Genomic DNA, 21,001 nt, shown 5'->3' with positions numbered 1-21,001 from the left:
GACAGCAGTCAATCGCAATTCTGGTTTTCAGACCGAAACCTCCTGGAAATGAGAGACATCATGACTTTGAGAAGCAACCCTGAATTTCCTCATGTGTTTTGATTCTGCTTTCAAGGCACTCACACAACCACAGCATGACGCTAAAGCCAAGCCAAGGCAGAAGAGTGAGGCTGAGCTGATTCTGTTACCACAGCCCACCACCAGGGGGAGACTGGTGGGGGGAGAAGGCTCTTACATAAGAAATCACACACACAAATTATATACATATATATATATGTAGGCTAATTATTCCCTTAAAGTCATAGAGGGTGCTACAACACCTGCATCATGATGACTCCAACACTGGGTTGATGGTATGGAGGGATTTAAATGAAACTTGAGCGTGTAACACAAGACACAGATGCTCAGTATCTTCAATAGTTGCTGATCGGAGGACACGGGCATGTTTCACAATAACAATATGCTTTATTTTTTTTCTTTAAGGTGATGAGGCTCGTACTGAATCGGGGTCTTCGGGGGGCTTATTTTCCATAATGAGCCTGGTGTTGTCCAGCGTGAAATCCCAGCAGGTGTACACCGGTTTGATGCCTCCATCCTCTGCTTCGTCTTTGCTTCTGCTCCTGTTCTGGCTCCTGTCCTGAGACACACTCGTCTTCTTCCGGGGGCTGTCTCTCTCTTGGAACTGGATGTCAATGGGATGAGCGTTCTCCTGGCCAACGGTGAAGCGAATGCCCACTCGGTTCCCCCCCCGCTTGTGCCAGAGATTGAAGAAGAGGTGGCGGAACTCTTTCTGAAAAGTCTTGTTGAAGTAGAAGTAGATGAAGGGGTTGTAGATGTGGGAACTCTTGGCAAAGAGGGCGGCGAACACGAAGCCACCGGGGGCCATGTAGTGGTTCCCTTTGTGGAAAATGAAGAGGAAGGACACAACTGTATACGGGGCCCAGGCGATCACAAAACCCAGGCTGATGCAGAAAAACATCTTTAAGAGGACACAAAAAAAAGAGCACATGTGAAGCACTTAAAGAGCGCCAAAGCCTCTCGAGTAGACACGCAGCACATGCTACCTGAGCTTAAAAACACTGGCATTAATGAACACGTCTGGGCTGAGGAGCCGGTTTTTGCCTGATTTCTGCACCCCTGACACCTTGCGTGACTTAAGGGACCAGCTAATTGTGTAACTAATTTAATGTTGGAATGTTGTAAATGATCTTCGGAGTTAACAAAAATGTTGGTTTTATTTCAGCAGCAGACCCAGTAGGTCTTTGTTCTACTGCTGTGAAGAGGCAAATCGAGGGGTCGGCAACCCGCGGCTCTTTAGCGCCGCCCTAGTGGCCTTTTTAAAAATATGAAAATGGAAAAAGATGGCGTGAATATAGTTTTTGTTTTGATATAATTTCTGTAAGAGAAAAAAAACATTCTTAAAGTTTTCCAACGCTGTAAAAATGTGAACAATAAATATTTAATTTCAAAATCTCTGTCGATTCTTTCCGCTCGGCGTGGTGCCAGACAGGGGGCTGTTGGGAACAAACCGGCGGGTGTGTCATGGGCCAGGGATACCAAAGAGAAAGAGAGGTGAGGAGAAGAGGATTCAACAGTTCTTGGACCGAATCATTTGGAAGTTAAACTTAAAGCGCCATCGTACAGCAGAGCGGTCACGTGGTGCCTCATTCTCTCCAGGATGAGCTGCAGGGAACATAAACATTTAATCATGAACGCTCGTTATGTGTTTGTAGCCTACTTATCATTTTGAAAGGCTAATACAGCTAATATAGACACTTACAGCAAGTGTTGCCTTTATTATAAGGCTAATTTTTTGCAGCTCCAGACAGATTTGTTTTGTTGTGGCTCTTTCAACATTTTGGGTTGCCGACCCCTGGGCTAAACCTTCGGGTGTGTCTGCACCATCTCAGGTGACCTTTATTATTCAATCTGTGGTCGGACTGGTGGGCAACAAAAGGCGAGCAGCTTATTCACCATGGACAGACGCTTTTCTGTGGACTGCAGGTTGTTGCAGATGCCTCTTGCAGACAGCCGGTAGGAGAAACGTGACACCCGGGAGATGATCTGGCACTGGGACACCACGATGAGCAGGACCGGGATCAGCGTGAAGCAGGTGAAGGAGCAGATGACGTAGAAGGCGTCTTTGGTGGAGGTGTGGTAGCCCCTCCAGGCGACCGTGCAGGACAGCCCGTACGGTTCGGGGACGTACTCGCCCCAGCCGAACAGAGGGAAGCTGGACCAGACCGTCGCCACCAGCCAGATGCAACAGCACACTATCCAGATGTTGGCTCCTTTCATCCACACAGCTGCAGAAAGAGAGTCGCGCTAACTTAGGCCGCTGCACCCAAAACCTCCCCCCGGGCCACGGGCAACCTCACCGTAAACCAGGCTGTAGCAGGTCTTCAGGTAGCGGAGGACGCTGATGGCGGTGATGGTGAACATGCTGCACAGGCCGAAGACGAAGCAGCCGAAGCCGTAGTAAACGCAGGTGGCGCTCTCGCCCACCCAGGCGTGGCGGAAGGAGGAGAGGATGGAGAGCGGGTAGAAGCAGATGCAGCAGAGGAAGTCCACCGCGGCCAGGTTGACGCACAGCAGCTCCGAGCCGACCAGCTTCGTCCTGCGGTGGTAGCAGATGACCAGAACCAGCCCGTTACCCAGGACGGACAGCAGAACTGGACGAGAAGGAGAGGGACATTTATTTCTGGACGTTTGCCTTTAAAATGATCATTTCACAGACTGAAACAGAGACATCTGATGTTGAACGCTGAGCCAGATAACCTTGAATTCTATTTATTAACATTATTTTTTATAAAAAGATGCTAATTGGAACCTCTCTGCTCCAGCTGATTCACTGAAGGACATCTTATCAACCATTGATTACCTTGACAGACTCAATGAATTGACTATTTAAGGCAATATTCCTTATTCGATTGGGTTTTAATCCTTAGAGAATGAAGGCAGACATTTACCCTGGATCAACTCAAACCTTCTCGGTCTCTTTAAACAGCGACATAAAGCTCGGGCTCAATACTGGTCACATAAGCAGCCCTCAGACTGGGAATTTCACAGATATCAGAGAAATCGAAAACAAGAAAATTCCAAATCCAACTATTATCAAGAGAGCCTTCGCAGGATTTCCATGACTCTGGGCAATTTTGGGAGCAGTGTTTTAAACAGACCCACAAACCCAGTCCAGTTGACAGAGAAAACTACCTTGGACCTGGATGACTGAGAATTTACACAGACAATGTCTTATTATGTAGTGCCTGTTCCTATATAATGCTGTATGTGGCTCTTGGAACCCCTTTGAAAATGTGATGTTGCATCTCAAGGGGCTCTCCTATAAAAAAAATTCCAATTCAAATATCTGAACACTTTACATATCTGACAATAAATACTAAAAATTGAAGAAAACTGTTTACTTTGATCCTAATTCTAAGACTTTGCCAACAGTACAAACTAATGGAGGAAGGGCACAAGAAAACAGGCGTGCAGGGTTTCTTCTCTCCTCCGCTGAATGAAATCCTCCCTTGGTTTAGTTAAAAGGAATAAAAAAAGAAGCGGACATTCCCTTGCTTCCCTTATTTTTCTTAATTAACACTTCTCTAACCGCAGCTTCCAGGGCCACCTGACCCCGTTAGGGTTTCCCTTCATTGGGAACATCTGGTAATTAGTTTAATAGTTAAAAAAGTAAAGCGAGCAGAGGGGAGAACATACCGACGGTGAGGATGGTGAGTCCCACACAGACGTCAGCAGCCGGGGTCAGTTTGGAAGTGAACGCCGACACGGTGCGGTTGTCTCCACAGCAGTTCATTGTTCAGCGCGATCCGAAGCGAGATGTGCGCACTTATATACGGGCAGATGTGTTGTCATGGTGACGCTGGGCCCAGATCAAAACGTGCGAGCGCGCGCGCGAGTGAGTGCGTGTGTGAGGTGGAGACACTGGAGAGACGGATTGGCTCTTGGAATGTTTCAAATTGTATAAATCCCTTAAATTGGGCTGAGGGAGCACCGATTGACCCCCCAGAGGTCAGCTCGTGCGCGGATCGGATCCTTAGAATTTCTGTCCTGTTACCGGCAGGCGGCGCTATGCGGGTAAAGGATAACAATGTTTGTTGGGTGCGGTTTAACAGCTGTTTTTAACTCATTTTACTTTTTAAATTTTTGGGCGAGGAGCCCAAAACTGATCTCAGTTTTTCTTTATCACGTCAAGTTTTTTTGAACTCCAGGATCCCCCAGAGTTCGAAGTTTCCCCGAGACAGAACTGAGCTCCTGGGAGCTGCACACACCTCTCAAGTGTGACTGCAGGTGAGTCCATTTGTAATCAACAATTGGACTTCCGCTAATCTGGGGAATGTTGCTTACCTGAAGGGGAAGCTGTGGAGAAAAAAAAAAAAAGGTGCTAGAAAAACAAACTGACCTCCATTTTGGAATCAGCGTGTCGATTTTAGTAGTTAATCAGCGTAAAAATCTGACTCAACAGAAATTAAACTGTTCCCCAGTGTTAGTGTAAACACAGACGTCCAGACTGAGAATCAAGCCTGTGCATGTGTGTGTGCGTGCGCGCCCGGTTCCTAATTTGAGTTGCTCTTTTGCAGACTTTAAGGAACCCTTCAGTAACACTGCAGCGGCCTGCAGAGGCATCAGGATCACCAACGTTTTAAATTTAGAAGGTGAGAAAGACATGGTTCCTGCACGTAATAAACAGCATTTTCAAGATCTTGATGTTTCGAATGGTTTAATCCAGCTGTCCCAAACTATTATTTTAATATATTTATTTTGTCACCGCCCAGAGCTCTCGAATAAATACGCTATATAATAAATACATGTGGCTTTCTTGCAAATACCCAAAGGTTCATTATATTTGAAGTATTTTGCATTGTGTTGAGCAGGAGTCACTATTAAGGCCGGTGGAGCTACTCCAGCTGCACGGCTCAGTAAACACCACAAGGTGGCAGCAGAGCTGCAACACTGTCGCTATAACAGCCTCAACATAAACATGGTAACTCCCAGAATCAGTGCTCCCCTAAATACAACCACTCATTTATTGTATGGAGACTGTATCAAATAGCTTATCCTGTAGTCTAAACTGGAAAAATGGGGAAATTGTCACTTTTAAAAATGAAAAATTTCCTTTAACACTGTGCTTTATACTTTGTGTCAACATTCGTGGCTTTCAAATATGGATAAACAACCAACTAAACAGAAACCTGAACAATTTCTCCTGCTACAATTTTACTTTTTAAGAGGCTTGGGTTGCAGGTTTTGGGTTTGGTTTATTTTTGGTGGTCCCGTCTCAAACTTGTCCGTCCTGGGTGAAAGATTTTTAAATGGAGGTGGTGGGTAGTAACGTTAGCTCCATGACTGGGAAACAGTGTTCACAGCATGCATTCAATTCATAGTTCCATGTTATATTTATGTTCAAAAGTATTAATGACATACGGTACTCTAAAGGTGGACGCACAAGTGCCTTTGAATGTTCACGGTCATCCAGGTAAAAAAAAAAAATTCCACTAGACGTCTTTTCAAAAATGTGTGTTGTGCTCTATATATTCCATTCTGTAGCTGGCTAGAATCACGTGTCTGTGGATTGAATGGAACAATAAAATCAGCTTCTCCTCTACCTGGTTTCCCTCTTCTAGATGCTGGATGAACGTGCTACACCCGACGCATAAATCTGGTGTCTGTAATATGACACTAATGGAGGCTCAGTCATCTCAGTCCACATCAGATCATTTTTAGGTCTCCTTTAATTTTCCTTTATTTATCTAAGCACCTCGCGGCCTCTAGCCCCTCCGATCTGCTCCCGCTCTGTCCGCGATGTGAACATTAAATATCTACACAATGGTGGTCCCATCTGCCACACAAACTTCAATAAGGTCCAGCGTTTACAGCCACAGGAGATAGCATATTTAAATAATGCTTATCTAAATAGCTATTGGGCTTGTACAGTCAGAAAATTAAGTCTTTTCATTTCCTCCCCTTGGATCATAAAAGGAATAAAACCAAACACTGTTTTCAGTTAAGAATCTAAATGTGAGAGGGTATAGCTTTGCTCAGACAGACAATAGATTTATCATACATTTTGCACTAGAACATCCAAAAATAATTTGAAGATGAAATATTCTTCTTCCTGCCAAAGCAATGCTGGAGTTTTAGGCCACTCTAAGAAGCTTTAATAGTCTTGCTGAGTGCAATACGTCTCTCTGTGGGTGAGGGAATAAAACGCTGACGCCTGCTGTCATTTGGCACAGGGACTCTCGCCGGCTACCGCGCTGCCGTCGGGCCGATCGGCGTCTCTGTCCACGGCGGCAGCAGGCGGGCACTCTCCTGTGTGCCGCTGTCGTTGTTATTACTGTTGTTGCTGTTGTTCTGCGCGCTCAGAAGTCGGTGACTGTTGTTCTGGAACAGTGTGGAGCCGTCCAGGTTCAGCTCCTCCAGCTTCTTCCACAGCTCGTCCCTCTCCTGCTCCTTCTTCTTCTCCCTGTCCAGGTCACAGTTCACACATAAACACTGACCGCACACTGATCCTCAGCAGGCCTCACACAACCACAGGACAGGCCTGACATTTGAAAACGCGTGCTGCCGTCCCACCGCTAGGTGTCACTGTTTGCCGAATAACGACAGTGAAAGTGTGACGTGTGCAGTTGGACAGTGGGTCCAGTGTCCCTCACCGCTGCCTGTCTGCTTTGTAGGAGGACGTCAGCCCGTCGAACAGCGTGCAGTTCATCTCCATCAACGTCTTCAGCACGTTGTAGACCAGAGCGACGATGGTCCTGCGAAACAGCGGGAGACGATTAGATGATGAAAATCAAGCCTGAATACAAACAAATTAGTAAATGATGGGAAAACCATCAAAGGCCAATAACTGTTCATACAAACACAGCGCATTCATGTCTAGCATGATTAAACTAGGTAAATAACCTAAAAGTATCTAGTTGAATGTTATTAGCCTGCTTGCATTAGAGATCTATTTAAAAACACCAAATGTAGGCCTCACACCCACACCCACTGCTTGTTTCACCCTTTCTAGGGTGTAGTTGTCACTAAACACCCACACAGCATACGTGAATATCACTGGACATACACAAAGTGTAGCATAATAAAACAAAAAGAAACTTATTCTGCAGTAATTCTTGACTTTTATTTACACCACAGCCAGTGACCGCAGATGTTTACAGAATGATAAATGTCCAGGTCACCTGCACGTCCCGTGCGACAGCATCCTTCCATCAACCCATTAGGATCACTATTAAAGGTTTTATATTTTCGTTAAATAAATAAAAGGGTTCAGTCCTGTTTGAAATGCTGCGGGAGCAGAATTGTGTGTCACGAATCTGGATTTCCTGATTTAAATGTGTGAACTGGGTCAAATCTGTGGCAACGCCCCGACGTAGTTTGTGTGTTGAAACCATGAAATCAAAGCAATTTAGCAAGTCAAACATACCGCCTGAACCAAAAGGTACTCACGGGTTCCAGTGTTCTTTAGAGATCCTGTACAGGCTCCCAAACATAATCGGAAGGATCTTGTCAATGTTCTCCTCGATGAGGCTGAGTATGTACTCATTATTCCAGAAGTACAGAGCTCTTTCTGCAACCTACCAGAAAAGTGACACTGCTGATATGAAGAAGTCCAACCAGTAACAGACACTCTGAATTCTTCAGTCACAGTAATAGGAAACAAAGTCCTTTGTTCCAGCACTCTAACGAGAACCACCTAAAAGTGGTGTGATGGGTGCGTCATGTGAGTACCTGAAAATGTGGACTGCCCACACATTTAGAGATCTGCTTAAACAGCGGCTCCTGGATTTTCTTGAACTGCGACGGCTCGATGACGTCGAGAATCTCCTCGATTTCCCCCAGGAACATGACCTAACGATAAGCAAAGCGATGCGAGAGGCAGAGTGAGGAGCGGCTCGCTGATGCATAGCGTAGCGACAGATGGAAGATTACCTCTTTCTGACTGCAGGTTTTAGGCCAAAACTTAAGAAGCCCGCGGATCACCTGCACAGATGACAGGAAGTTCATTTTAAACCTTGCTGCAGTGTTTCTGTGGGTGGCTCTCAGCAGTATTTCTATACACCATATACAAATTTAGAGCTTGAGGCCCTGTGCTTTGAGTAGGAGTGATAAAGAAAAACAAATACCGGCTCAGTGAGCGTAGGATCCTTCTCAAGAAACTGAACGACACAGTAGGCTAGCTGAGGAAGAAGAAAATATAAAGGTGTGAATATTGTGCAAAGGACATCAATTCATTTTTAATATATACTGTACTTGACATAAAAATATACAAATATACTAAAAACTGATCCACATTAACCGCTGAACTGGTGCATTTCCCCCTGAACGCCACCAGGGGCGCCAGAGCACAGGCGATAAATGTAAATATCTCCTCAGGGCTCTATTTTCTGTGTCAAATGTTCAGTGCAGCTTCAGAGCTAATCTCAAGCGTGTGTAAATGACAGTAAAGAGCATTCCACATACCTGTGCGTGAAAAAGGGACAGAGATTTAGCCGTGTGCAACGGAATGAGCACCTTCATGAGGAACTGCTTGTGCTCTGCCTTCAGAGGCAACGCGAACCCGTTAATGATACTGCAAACAGACAACAAACACGACAGGGAGAGACAAAACTAAATCAAAGAGCACAAATCGATGATGCCGAGATCAGATTCTATGGTTCCCAAGTCAGGCAGGCCTCATGTTGAGAGAGCCGAGTAAAGCAAAGGAAGTTTTACACAGAAAAACACATCAGTTACTCCCGTTAGATTTCGCCTTGAAGGAATAAGATTGTTTTTAATGACTTCAAAATGGAACCAGGATGTGACTTGATACGTCTAATAGAAAATCCGGACCGTCGGGCCCAAACGATCCAAGTGTTTCTCACCTTCCCAGGATTTCCAGCAGCTCAGCCACGCCGTTGAAGTGCTCGGTTTCATAAATGAACCTGCGGCGGAAGAGAAACGCTTAAAAAGGTGAACTCTAAGCTTTTCATTCAAACCGCAGCCGTGCCTCAAAGCTTTGCTGCGCTGCTTTGGGAATCTAAGTCGTTTCCCATCCGCCTCATGTCCTAACAGTTTCCTGTTTCCGCCAACGGGAAGCTCTCACTCAGGGATAACTGCCGTCCACCGGTGCCTTCACTGACCGCTCGTTTAAGCGCCATTTACGCTGGTGAGGTGACAGTAATTGACTGCACCGATTTAACGAGGAGCATTATTCATCTCCTTTGTTTGGTCGGTGTCGCCACGCACATGTGGTTTGTGGCGCCTGACAACCGTGGTGCTATTTTTACCCTGGGCGACAGATGGCCAAAGTGGGCGCACCGTTTTGCCACCTTGCCTGTTGGAAATGACATCGAGAGCCCCTCCTCGCCATTTCACCTAAAGCCCACTGAACATCTGAGGCCTCCGTGTGCGCCATCCTCTGGGTTTGCTAACAACAGCTGTTCACTCCAGACTGTAATAACTATTCTGTACTCTTTATTAAAGTCTACATGTGAAGCAGATGTCAATGATTTTGCTCACCGCAAGAAAATGTTGTTGATCTGCTTCCTGATGAAGGCCCGCAGCCCCAGGAACTTTCCGTATATCCGATGCAGAATGGTCTTGAGAAAATCCCTCTCTCTTGGGTCCTCGCTGTCAAACAGCTCCAGCAGCTGAAAATAAGAGAAAAGAGGAATGATAATGGATTGGAGCTTCTTTTCATGTCTTCACAGCTAACTGCCACAGTAAGTGAACACAGCAGGGTCAACTAAAGGTTATTTTAAAGCAGTGAATCAAAAAAAAGGCACCGTAACAGCAGGTAATTATCAGAGATTTCAGTTAAAATTGCGAGAACAGACATTAATACATAAAACACATCTTAGGTTACAAAGAGACCCTTTTTTTCCTTCAAAATATTTGGATTTTCACTTGTCGTAGCTCTATGGATCAGTGAAGATGTGCTGTATAGAAAAAAGTGATGTGCTGACGACTGTGGCTGGTAGTTCCCAGAATATCCCAGCATCTAAGAAGTCGAACGGGCTTCTTAAATAAACTGGACAAGAGAAGAAAGTAAGTAACAAACACATCACAGACATTATCATGTGGATTTTAGACCCATGAAAAAGGTTATTGACTAAGTATTTATAGATATTCCTCAACAAAAAAAGTCTTTAAAGGCAGCAGAGAAAAGAAAAAAAAAAATCAGAGATTCCGACTTTATTCGTAGGGAGATAAAGGAGCAACAATCGCAACCATGTGAGCGCAGCAACAGCTCTCAGCTAGCATGGCGGTGAAGCTAACCACAGGTTTTATTTCCCGCACGGCCTCAGGCTCCACCTGACACTGGTGTGACAACGCAGCCCGTTGGCACTTGGTTCAGCTGCACTTTCAGTTGATTTTATTTCAGGGAAAACAATTTTAGATCCCGACTACCGAGAGTTACTAACCAGATTCACAAAACTTGTGTCCCGACGTACAGACGGACATTCGGGTTGGTGGCAGAAATACGCTGGCATTAAGAGTCCAGTGGTAGTCCTAAAACCACCTTAAAGGCACCTCAGCCCTGTGTCCAACCACATGTTCTGCTCGTTGCTCCACGTGGAGCTGTTGAAGTGTGTCGGAGGCTGTTTTCTGCCTGGGCTGCTGGTCTGGCAGCAGCAGTCAGGATGAGCATTACTAAAGCATGTCATTATAGATAATAGATGTACCAGGAAAATAACCCCAAGGCGAAATCATTCAGACACAAGCTGTTTGTAGATGTACATAAAATGGGAGCTTTTGTGTCTGCATCTCATTCTGCAGCTACAGTCCTCTGGACCGGAGGAGTAAGCAGGAGCATACAGCTATTTAAAGCTCTCCTACGACACACTCGCATCATGGAAAGTTGGTTCAGGCACCTCAGATGCGGCCCAGCCAACATTCCAGGTCCTGTGGTCCACCATTAACAGCATCAGTGTGGCTTCTCAAGAGAGAACTGCAGTTAGCAGAGAGGCAGCCTGGCTCCTGCGCACCCAAAACACCCCATGATGTGCTGGGAAAGAAACCTCAGCTATTCTCTGGCCCACTTTTTCTTTTTTCCCCTGTGTTACCCATTTTAAAGGGGCGGAGCTTTCTCCCTTGATAACCAAACTTGGCGATAAAACAAGAAGACACAAACCTGCAAAACAAATTTCTGATCAATGTAGCGCTTGGCGATGCTGGGCTGGAAGTCTGGATTCTCCAGAAAGCGTAGAAGAAACTCGTAGACCAGCTGGAAGACAGAGCAAATTCCATCTTTAACAGATGTAAACACGTTTTACACAACCAATGTGCACAATGGTGGAGGAGTGGAAGAGGATGAATACTTGAATATGAGGCCAGGAGGCCTCTAGGGTAGGTTCATCCTCCTCTGGGTCAAAATCCGGGTTTTCGCTTGGTGGAAGAGTCCGGAATATGTTGGTGGTGATCTGAATGAGGGAGGAAAAATGATTACCATTTCATACACAAAACAAGCTCACTTGGGAGTGAGCTCTTAATGGCTGTTTTATTATCGTGGCTGTGAGCCTGCCATCATACCCCCAAGGGGCAGAAAATGAGTATCAGTGACTAATGCGGCAGCTTGGCTCTTTTAAATCCTGATTTTTGCTCTCAGAAACAAGATACTATTGGTGGTTCGTGTTTAAAGAGTGTAAAAACTCAAAAGTGTAAAAGATAATGTGCAAGCTTGCTTCTCCAGATCCCGTGGCTTGATTTATTGGGAAAAGCTGATGTTGGTGGGGCTTTAATTATTGGCCTGGAAAAGAGAATTTGACATTCTGAGGGTTTTCTAAAAGATTAAAACTGGCATCTGAAGGCTACAAGCTGGCTGCAGTTGTCTGACCACGCTATTATTTAACTGTTGATCTTTACCGCTGCCTCCAAAACCCATTAGAGGTCCTTCATTAGTCCCCTTTTAACATTCTATGCCAAAGACAATCAGTGAACACGGGTGCCCGCCGCCTCCACCCCACTGTTATTTTTAGCAGGGGTAAATTTGAGTGTGGCACAGAGCTGCAGGGAGCTGGAAAATCTGGTATTATGTGGCTGGATGAATGCTGAAGTGATAAAGACAACATCAAATTACTTATTGGCATCTGGAAACATCCAAATGACCGCAACAGATTAAGGTAGCGAGGATATTTAAAACCTGTCAGAGGCCCAAATACTGACAGAGCGGCGCTCTGCAGGGCGCTATCTGAGCTGGCTGCAAGTGCAATGAGGGAAGCCCGGGAAGACGGTGCAGGCCTGGACCCCCACTAGTGCAAAGTGACATCTCGAGAAGAGAAAGCGGAATGAAACTTGGATACTCGGACCTTCGACGGGTGTCAAATGCAAACGCTCGTCTTTGAATCAAATGTTGACAGCAGATTTTCAGCCCCCCTCCCCCGAACAACAGATGACTTTGCTTTATTTTCTAGCGCGGTGCTGTTGTAGGCTGTTCTCTTCAAGCTTGACTGAGCTGTTCAGAAATGCCCGTCAGCTCAACACTGCTGTTCTACGCTGGCGTCCGCTTGTTTGTGCATTTCCTGTGATTTTAGAGAAGTCTGAGCCCAAAGTGCGGCTGTACTGACGTGAAAAGGAAAAGAAAACAACTGTGTGATGTTCAAACCTGCAGCCTCCGACACCTCCACTCCATCGGTTAACGACAACCGACCCGCTGAACTGCCTTTTCCTGACAAATACAAAGTGATTCCCTCTTCCAGGGGACTGTCTGTTTGTGCTAAAGGGCCCAGAGAGGACAGGATGTGAGGCTGAATGTAAATCATCCGCACACACCCGCAGACGCACGTGGGAGCTGTTCCGTTTACATTAAGGCTTCGCGTCTCTCTGGCAAAATGAGACAAATAAAAGGCAAAAATTTATATCTGGAAGTAATTAATTTACTCTCTAGTGAAGAAAAAAGCTATTTAACAGAATTCGTATAGGAAAGTCACGCATGTCCTCCGTGACCCCGATGAGGAAGACATTCCCCAAACCCAAACCTTCGGTGGATGGGTCGACCTTTCACCTCCTGCTCATCACGTGACCAGAATATCTATAAAAGAGCTTTTAAGCAGCCTCCACTGCACTTAAGGTCACCAGATCACCTAACGAACGCCTGTTTAGTCTCTTTCAAATTCAACATTTAAAAGGTTTAAATTAAGCTGACTGCAGGTTTTGGTTACTGGATGGAAATAGCTGACACAAGCGGCACAGGCGATAACACTGGTGACCTAACCTGTTGGGTGTGGTGCAACAGGCAAGTAGCAACACAAAACACCCGCCCTCCCCAAGAGAAAGGCCCGAAAGGCTGCTGAAATAGCCTGAAGTCAAAGATTCAAAGCTCCATTCGGCATTTGGCGGCATAAATCAACAGCTATCACTGTCACAATACTGTTTTAAGGTCCCAAAGGAGCCAATATGGCCGTCGTTTATCAGCCAGCCATCTCGGCAAGCTCCGAGAAGCGTGACCACAACTGCGGCTGCAAATGTAGCAGAAAATCAATCCTGGCTCTGACATGCAAGAAGTCCACACAGATGCTTTGAGGAACGGCTGCACGTGCGAATGGGGGGTAAAAGGAGCTCTGGTGACCCGTTTTAACGGCCACATGCCATCGTCTACCCAAACCGAGTATTGATCTGAATCAACTTTAGTAATAAAAAGGTCATGAGTTATTAGATTCCACAGGAGGCCTGAGGGCAACTGTGGATGTGCTCCTCTCCACCGGCGAAGATCTGCTGTGAATCACCGCTGTACTGTAGTAGTGACTGTTGTGTGCTAAATGTTGTCCGTGAGTCATTAAAACACCGTGGGAGGCTGTTGGGGGCAGGTGCACCATCACTACAAATACACAGCATCAAAGATGCCCTACGCTGGGTTTCAAAGCGGCTGCCTCTCCACTTGGCTAGAAGAGCGAGCGTGCTCACCATGTCGGTGATCTCCGGGTATGCAGTCTCCACCAGCACGCCTCTGTTGGTAGAGACATAGTCCACAAGTTCATTGAGCGTGGCCCTCTTGATCTCCTTGCTCTTCAGGTCTGTGACCGAGTCCAGGAAGTCAAAGATGACGCAGCATTGCTGGAGTTTCTGGGTGAACAGTTCCTGCTGTTCTGTAGAGGGGGCATCTGGAAGGACACAAGCCAAAGCATTCAAGTCAAAAACCTCCTTCTGCACTTTCTATGGTGACATGATGTGAATGATATAAATTAGAGACCAGTTGATGCATTAAGCCTTTCGGGGTGTAGTCCCAACACAGCAGTGCACACACGGTACCGCAGCACCTTCTTAGAGAGTTGTGTATCTATTATGACTTCCTACCAATGATCTTATCGCACACCTGTCCCGGACGCCCAGCAGCTCGATCATTTTCAGCTTTGATTGTGAAGCCTTGTACAGATTAGACAGAGTGCGTCCGGGGTTATTAGAGCTGTCAAACCTGACCCCAGCAAAGCTATAAAAAGCCCGTAGCAGCCATCCAGAAATGCAATGACACACCATCTGAAGCTAAACACCATGTTCAGGGATGTTCTATTCCCAGGCAGCGGAACCCATCACTGAAGACACAGGATCCTCTCTGTAAAGCTGGTAACAGAAGGCCACCCTATGACTGCTCCAAAGGTCAAAAGGTTTTGCAAATATAGACGTGTTTAGACGTCCATGCTCAGAGGACAGGACAGTTTGCCAGACTTTAGTTAGTGACGTATCGTGTTGGTAAAACAGACAGAGAGGAGAGAGATGAGGGGATGTATCTCATCCAGTGATGTTCTGCACCTACTAAAACTTACCCAGAATGCACCAGTACGGGACAGGGATGATGTCTGCGTAAGAGCAACGTCCATAAAACCCTACTACACATTTCTATCATCACGTTCAAAATGGCGGGTCATGAAACTGTTCATCTGAGAGACTGTAGAAATCAGATGAGCTTTAAAAGCAGACAAAGCGCTTTCAACAGCAGAAGCATTTGGAAACTAACAAACCAGCACTTATTTTTAACACTCAAAAGGTCTTTTTGATAACGAGTGACTCGCAGGCTTCTGCAAAAGTCTCAGAATATGCTGCGGGTTTGTCTTCGGGATCAGAATCACAGCAGCTGATGTGTTCAGGGTGAATAACAACAAACCCCACAAACTGCTGTAGGTAGCTCAAACATTTAGTCACAGCCTGTCCTCCCGTTTCATTTCATACCCGCGGAGAAGGTTTTTATCCCACCCAACGGCGTCGTTTCCAAATCTACACATATTTAGAGTGATGAAATAAATCAAATTTCAACATTAAAACAATGCAATCTGCTGTCAATAGCAGTCCAAACACAAAAAAGGAGTAAGATACAGCATTATAGGTACGCTTTGTCCATTTAAGTAGTGAAGTAAAATTCACTAACTTTTTAAGTAATTTAAAAATGTTGCGTAGCGGCAGGGGGCAGCTCGTAAAACCAACCAACAAGCTTTGTCACCAGGTGAAGCAAGAAGAACTTCACACGCATCAACAATTCCTGGAACTATAGGACAAGCACCTCAAGTACCAAAACAAAGGAAAGAAAGTATGCAGGTCATGTGACCACCGAACTGTGACAGATTATTGGTGCACTGGAGCTCTAGCGTGGCCCTTTGAGAGCGGTACAAAGTGTGTAGTAGTTTAGTCACACTGTTGTTTTTAGCCGTTTATGCTGGAGTTGAACACGGACACTGATGTGTGTGCTAACTTCTGCAAACATGTGCGATGTTTTGAGGCAGCGAGTGACAAAAAAATAGGAGTGACTGTGGACCAAATATGACGGTTAATACATGACTAGCATAAGAGTGAGAAGGTCAGGCCGTAGCTGCTAAACTGGTTAGATAAGAGGAGCAACACATGTATAGCATTAGCTGCCCATTTGTTTGGAGTGCACATTAAAATGATGCTGGCAAAATACATCAGAACCCCAACCAAACAATTAGGAAATGACTGGAACAGTTTATATGTGAAATAGTGAATGCAAAGTACAAATAAGGGCCCTGTAACTCAGATGTTCAGGGATTGATATGAACTGTGATAGCGAGGGAGGGAGGACATGTTTGCAGAACAAATAAGACATTAAGAAGGTAAAGAAAAGGGAAGGAAAGAGAAAACACGCAACTCTAAAGTCTCTTAGCGTTCACTTTTTAAAGTTTTAGTGCGAGCATGCAACACAACACGCGGTCAACACATGGGTTTTAGCGACATCCGTAAGCGTGTTGCTGATTAAGATCAAAACATCTACACAAGCCTGCGTGAAAACAGACGTAAAACCTCAAGCTCAGGCCTAAAATGGGTGGTAACCTCGTGGAGCTGCGGAAGTAGTTTCATGAATAACAATCATCCTGCGCGACTGAGAGTATTAGAGCTACGCAGTGGATTCAGGAGTATTAATCCCCTGAAACACGAGCCACCGGCGGCCTTTCACTTACACCGCCTCTGTGTGCTCTTCTCCCATTTAAACATTTGCTGCACTCTCTGAGAAAGCAGTATGTCAGGTGATCTGCCCAAAGGGGGGGTCGGGACGGTGCTGCAATAACCCTCGCAAGGCCCAAGGCTGCCACCGTCCTACCCGCACCTCACTCAAAGATCTCAGCACATCTGCCTGCCGAGTTTAAGCTTGCACTTCGGAGGCAAAGGGAAGCTAAACATGAGGTTTTATGCTCCGAAATGTCAACATTAGTCTTGCATTAATGCTGGTTTCCCATTCCTAAAAGGAACAAAGAGCAACTTGATGAGAAAACGACACATCATACATGTTTCTGGATGTTCTTTCTCACCGTGTCATTGTTGTACAAGGAAAAGCCAGAGGTGAGAGCACATTATAAAACTATAACATTATATAAGGCATCATTAAGAAAGAAAAACTGTGTTTTCAAAGCAGATTGTTTAAGAATTGTTGTGTGTGAAGACAATATGTTGATACCATACAGGCACTGTTTACCTTCGTATGAAACACAGACATGAGGAAATTATAGGTATTACACCGAACCGTGTGTGTTTTCTCCTTGTGAGCGTCGGCCTTGGTTACGGATGTTTATTATGAGAAGGTGCCTGGTGCAACCTGTCTTCAGATGGCAGACGGTGCAATTACAGTGGATGCAGCAGGTTTGGATACAAACCTGGAGGTAGACTGAAGCCTGCCGGAGGCCATGGTCACGGCTGACATCAGCAGGCAGATGGTGACCAACGCCGCCTGCGTTACATCACTAAATCTTTACCCCCTTTTTTAATGGAAACTTATTTATTGATTGCATGCTGGCAAATGCGGTGGAAACAACCTCTGGCACACAGTCGTTACACCAATGCAACTGACAGGTTTTCCATGAACACACAGTGGGGGGGCATCAAGGTTGGTCAAAACTGGCTAGAAGTCCAAGCCGTTATGGTTGCACGTTAAGTAGATTTGGATTTTTCGCTCCTCAAACAAGTCAAAACATCATGTAAAAATAAAACAGGCTGTCCAAGAAATACTGAAATAGACCGTTAGCAGAGGACTTTAGGGGGTGGAACAAGTCGTGTCCACGAAAATCAATACGTTTTAGGCTAAATGATGACTTCACCAGCACCAACTCGGGTGCAGCTTTATTTAACGGAGAAATGTAGTGCAGTAAAGAAAAGCATAAACGAGTTAAAACACTTTACTCTCAGGCTTCAGGTTACCACGGCAACAAGGGTGATGGCTGCGTGACTCATCTTTCGTGTCTATCACGGGGAGCGAGCTATAAGCACTCTCACCTCTCCACAAATGCACGTTTCCCTGCCTGCACTTTTAAAACCAGAGACGATTCCTTGCTAAAAACAGACGAAACAGAGGATTAAACACCTGCACACGCGGCGCATCCAGAATGCAACGGCTGCTAGGACGAGGAGGAATCAAGCAAAGGTGCCGCCGGAAGCACAAGCTAATGAATAGATAGTCTGATCATTGAACAATTGGAGCCCAATCACAGCACAAAGCAGTTTATCATGGTGGAGCGATCTGGGGGGGACCTTTTTTGGGGGTTGGGGGGACCAACATTACAGCATATGTGTGTTTCCAGAATTCTAACTATAGTAAATGACACCCCCTGTGTGTCATCTTAAAGTGCACATGTGCATAACTTGAGGCATGTTTGGTATGATGGGCAATTATTACCCTGTCCACAGTCCAGTGGGAACGACAATAAAGGATTAACTGGAAACCACTGGTTACTGTAGGTTCTGTTTAACTTGAGATTTAACCTACGATTTCTGCTCCCCCTCACCGTCTATATAGAGGAGCTATATTTTAGTGTTTTCACGGACACAGATGCCCCTAAAGCTATATGTGTCGGACTTTGAGCGGTTTTCTGCCAGCAACTCTTTCACAGTCAACACTTGAGTGTTGCCAATAATAACTTACGACTCTCTCACTCGCTCACACACACACCGAGACTTCCAAGCAATGAAATGAACAACTTGGGAAGAGTCTTTAAACATGTCCTACGATGTGAGACACTCAGCCATTTTGGGAAATAATGCTGCCCAAAACAAACCAACCACACGCTCCAAATACATATTTCAGATAGTTCCCTGCTTAGAACCTTGTAAATGGGGCGGCCATCGTGCTGAATCATTTTACCTCACCTCGTTCTAGGCAACTTGACCAGGCAAGTCTTGTAAGTTCAACTTTGCCCTCCATTAAATGGAGGCGGCGAAGCCATGTGTTGACTTGTTGCTGTGTGATTTATCAGGAAGGAAATAACCCAACTCATGACCATACCAAGAACAGAGATGAATAATACTATCTTAATGAGCATGGTGGACTATTCTGGCATCTTAGCTAAACAAGAACAACGCTGTCAATCGATACAACAGCTTTTAATGTACGAGGTAAAACAGTTTGTGTAAACATGCTGCATGAGTACACAATGGAAAAACACACCGTTGTGTTTGCTGACTAAATACACACAGCATCCACAAATGTAGCACTGGTTACTGAAAGACAACCAACAACAGGTGTCTAGTACGGTGAAAGTTTTGGTGAAGCCATTTCTTTTTCAAGGATTTGGCAGGTTTGGAAGGGGCGAAGCACTCCAGAGCCAGACACGATGCGGGGCAAGCGTGCGCACCGTTGCTGCTGGGCTGAGACACGTTCCACCGGCCTTACGCAGGATACGAGGAGCCCAACGTACGGACGGATGGTCGGTCGACAAAACGCAAGGCCAAATTCACAAGAGGGGAAAACCTCCAGCGGAGAAGTGTGTGGCCTGCCAAGTCGTCACTCACATTATCCCACACACTCCTGGTTTACTTGATGTTTCTCTGGGCTGTGTGTACTCAAAAGCTCACTCGAGGCTGGTGACATACTTTCATTGTGCAATCTTCCGCACACACCTCCCCAGTGCACAGGCTGGCCCCAAACCTGCTGCTGGCTTTAGTTTTGTTTTGACCAACACAGAATGTTTAAGAGGGAACGAAGCGGCTCGGTGCTGAAATAAATAAAAGCATGTTACGGGATGGAAATAACGCATCTCAGTCCTTCTCCAGCATCTCCAAAAGGCTCCTCGCCCTCAGATCATTCCATTTTTGCTTTTCCCACTAGTATCACCTCTTTGTAAGCCCGTGTAGAAACTGAAATACTGTTATAGTTGCGCACTTGAAAGACAATGAAAAGGAAATTCCACTATTGACAAAACTCCGGAGGTTGCGCTGCTGCAGCCTTGATATTTGGGCATCAGTTTGTGTTGAAATAACCAGAGGGACTGAACGGAGATGCGTCCATATTTTGCAGGTTGGTTCACGCAAATGCATGAAATATTTGCCGTTTTGGAGCACAAATCACGCACGCTTGGACCAAATGCTGCTTATGCACAGTCTGAATACTCATTCCACCCTCGTCACAATGGTCTATTTTAAGCAGCAGACACCTTCATCCTCTTAAGCCTACCTTTGAGCTGCGGTAGCGGCGAAAGCTCAACTGGGGCGCTCTGTGTGCGGTACTGGGAAGAGCCTTGGGATTTTCTCTGCTTCTGGGCCTTCCTCACGGACTTTCTGGTAAACCCGTCCACTTTCTCCGATGCGGAGATGGCCGACATTTTGATGCTCAAAGTGCCGAAGACTTCAGATGAGCTAATATATCCCCCAGGATAGATTCAAGGTTTCCTCTTCGGGTCGCATCAACACCAAAACACGAAGCCAGCTGCGCGTCTCGGAGCTCGGCTCTGGTCCAAGTCCTTTATTGCTCTGGATTTTCCGACATGGTCACACGATGCTGGTGTCCAAAATGTGGATTGTTATAGGAATGTTCGTTCCCACAGGCGCGTCAAATCTCTTTAAAACCAACCGACCTGCAGCTCATGGCGTTGCCAGTAGTATAAAGCGAGCTTATTTGAGCGATGTAAAAGGCCACCACTCAGCACCTAGATGTGTTTGCTGGACCTGTTGCAAAGTAAACGAGAGGCATGCTCACGATAAATCAATTAGCAGCGTCGGCTAATGCGCGTAGCTAGTTGGTTAAAATGTCCCGACAGTAAATTACAGCGCAACTCTGACCCATTGTTAAAGTTGAACAGCTGCAAAAAAGGGGAGAAAAAAAATCCCCTCAGTTTCTTGGTCAAGTTTCTGTCGCTCCTCCTTTAAACGCCAAGTCCTTGCCTTCCAACGCTGCTTCGGGATCCTCGCCTCCCTTCGCCGTGGAGTTTGATCAAATAATTACCCAACGACGAAGTTTAATGTCGCCCGAAAGGCAAACATTTAAAAGTTTGCCGACGATCCGCCGTTACTCGGCCACGCTCCTCGACTTCCAAACAGCGTCGCATGCGTTCACGGCGCCTTTTTTAAAACGAGCAGTCATTTGTAGAAGTAATTACTGGACGCCGTGCGGCCGTTTATTCCACCGAGGCGCAGACATTTCGCTTCATCTCCGGCTGACTTGACGGTTCATGAGACTCCGCGGCCTGACAGTGTTGCGTCATTGACTGACGTCTGTAACAGCCAATCACAGGCCGAGGCGACCCACGCGTTAAACTTCTTTCAGCCAATCAGGAGACGCTGAAAACGGGAC

The 21,001-nt window shown here is 45.9% G+C and overlaps 2 protein-coding genes across 2 annotated transcripts; both read right to left on the bottom strand.

Annotated features, from left to right (window-relative positions):
- Nucleotides 1-441: 441 nt before the first annotated feature.
- On the bottom strand, nt 442-3,954 carry opn8c (opsin 8, group member c). Its single transcript, XM_057017464.1, has 4 exons — nt 3,718-3,954; nt 2,379-2,672; nt 1,975-2,306; nt 442-979 (listed from the first exon to the last, which is right to left on the bottom strand). The coding sequence occupies exons 1-4, from the start codon at nt 3,812-3,814 to the stop codon at nt 479-481; spliced, it is 1,224 nt and encodes a 407-aa protein (XP_056873444.1). The 5' UTR covers nt 3,815-3,954; the 3' UTR covers nt 442-478.
- Nucleotides 3,955-5,732: 1,778 nt separating this feature from the next.
- ppp2r5a (protein phosphatase 2, regulatory subunit B', alpha isoform) lies at nt 5,733-20,899 on the bottom strand. The gene is given in 14 exon segments (XM_057017461.1): nt 5,733-6,321; nt 6,324-6,484; nt 6,675-6,776; nt 7,471-7,598; nt 7,753-7,872; nt 7,954-8,004; nt 8,148-8,201; nt 8,485-8,593; nt 8,886-8,945; nt 9,523-9,653; nt 11,138-11,230; nt 11,325-11,426; nt 13,906-14,102; nt 19,886-20,899. Coding segments are annotated over 14 exon segments (1,536 nt in total). The 5' UTR covers nt 20,034-20,899; the 3' UTR covers nt 5,733-6,241.
- Between the last annotated feature and the right edge of the window lie 102 nt (nt 20,900-21,001).

This window comes from Takifugu flavidus, chromosome 19 (assembly GCF_003711565.1).
Source record: "Takifugu flavidus isolate HTHZ2018 chromosome 19, ASM371156v2, whole genome shotgun sequence".
Classification (NCBI taxonomy): Eukaryota; Metazoa; Chordata; class Actinopteri; order Tetraodontiformes; family Tetraodontidae; genus Takifugu; species Takifugu flavidus.
The sequence above is the reverse complement of the archived record's forward strand: the minus strand, read 5'-3'. Positions and strand labels throughout refer to the sequence as shown.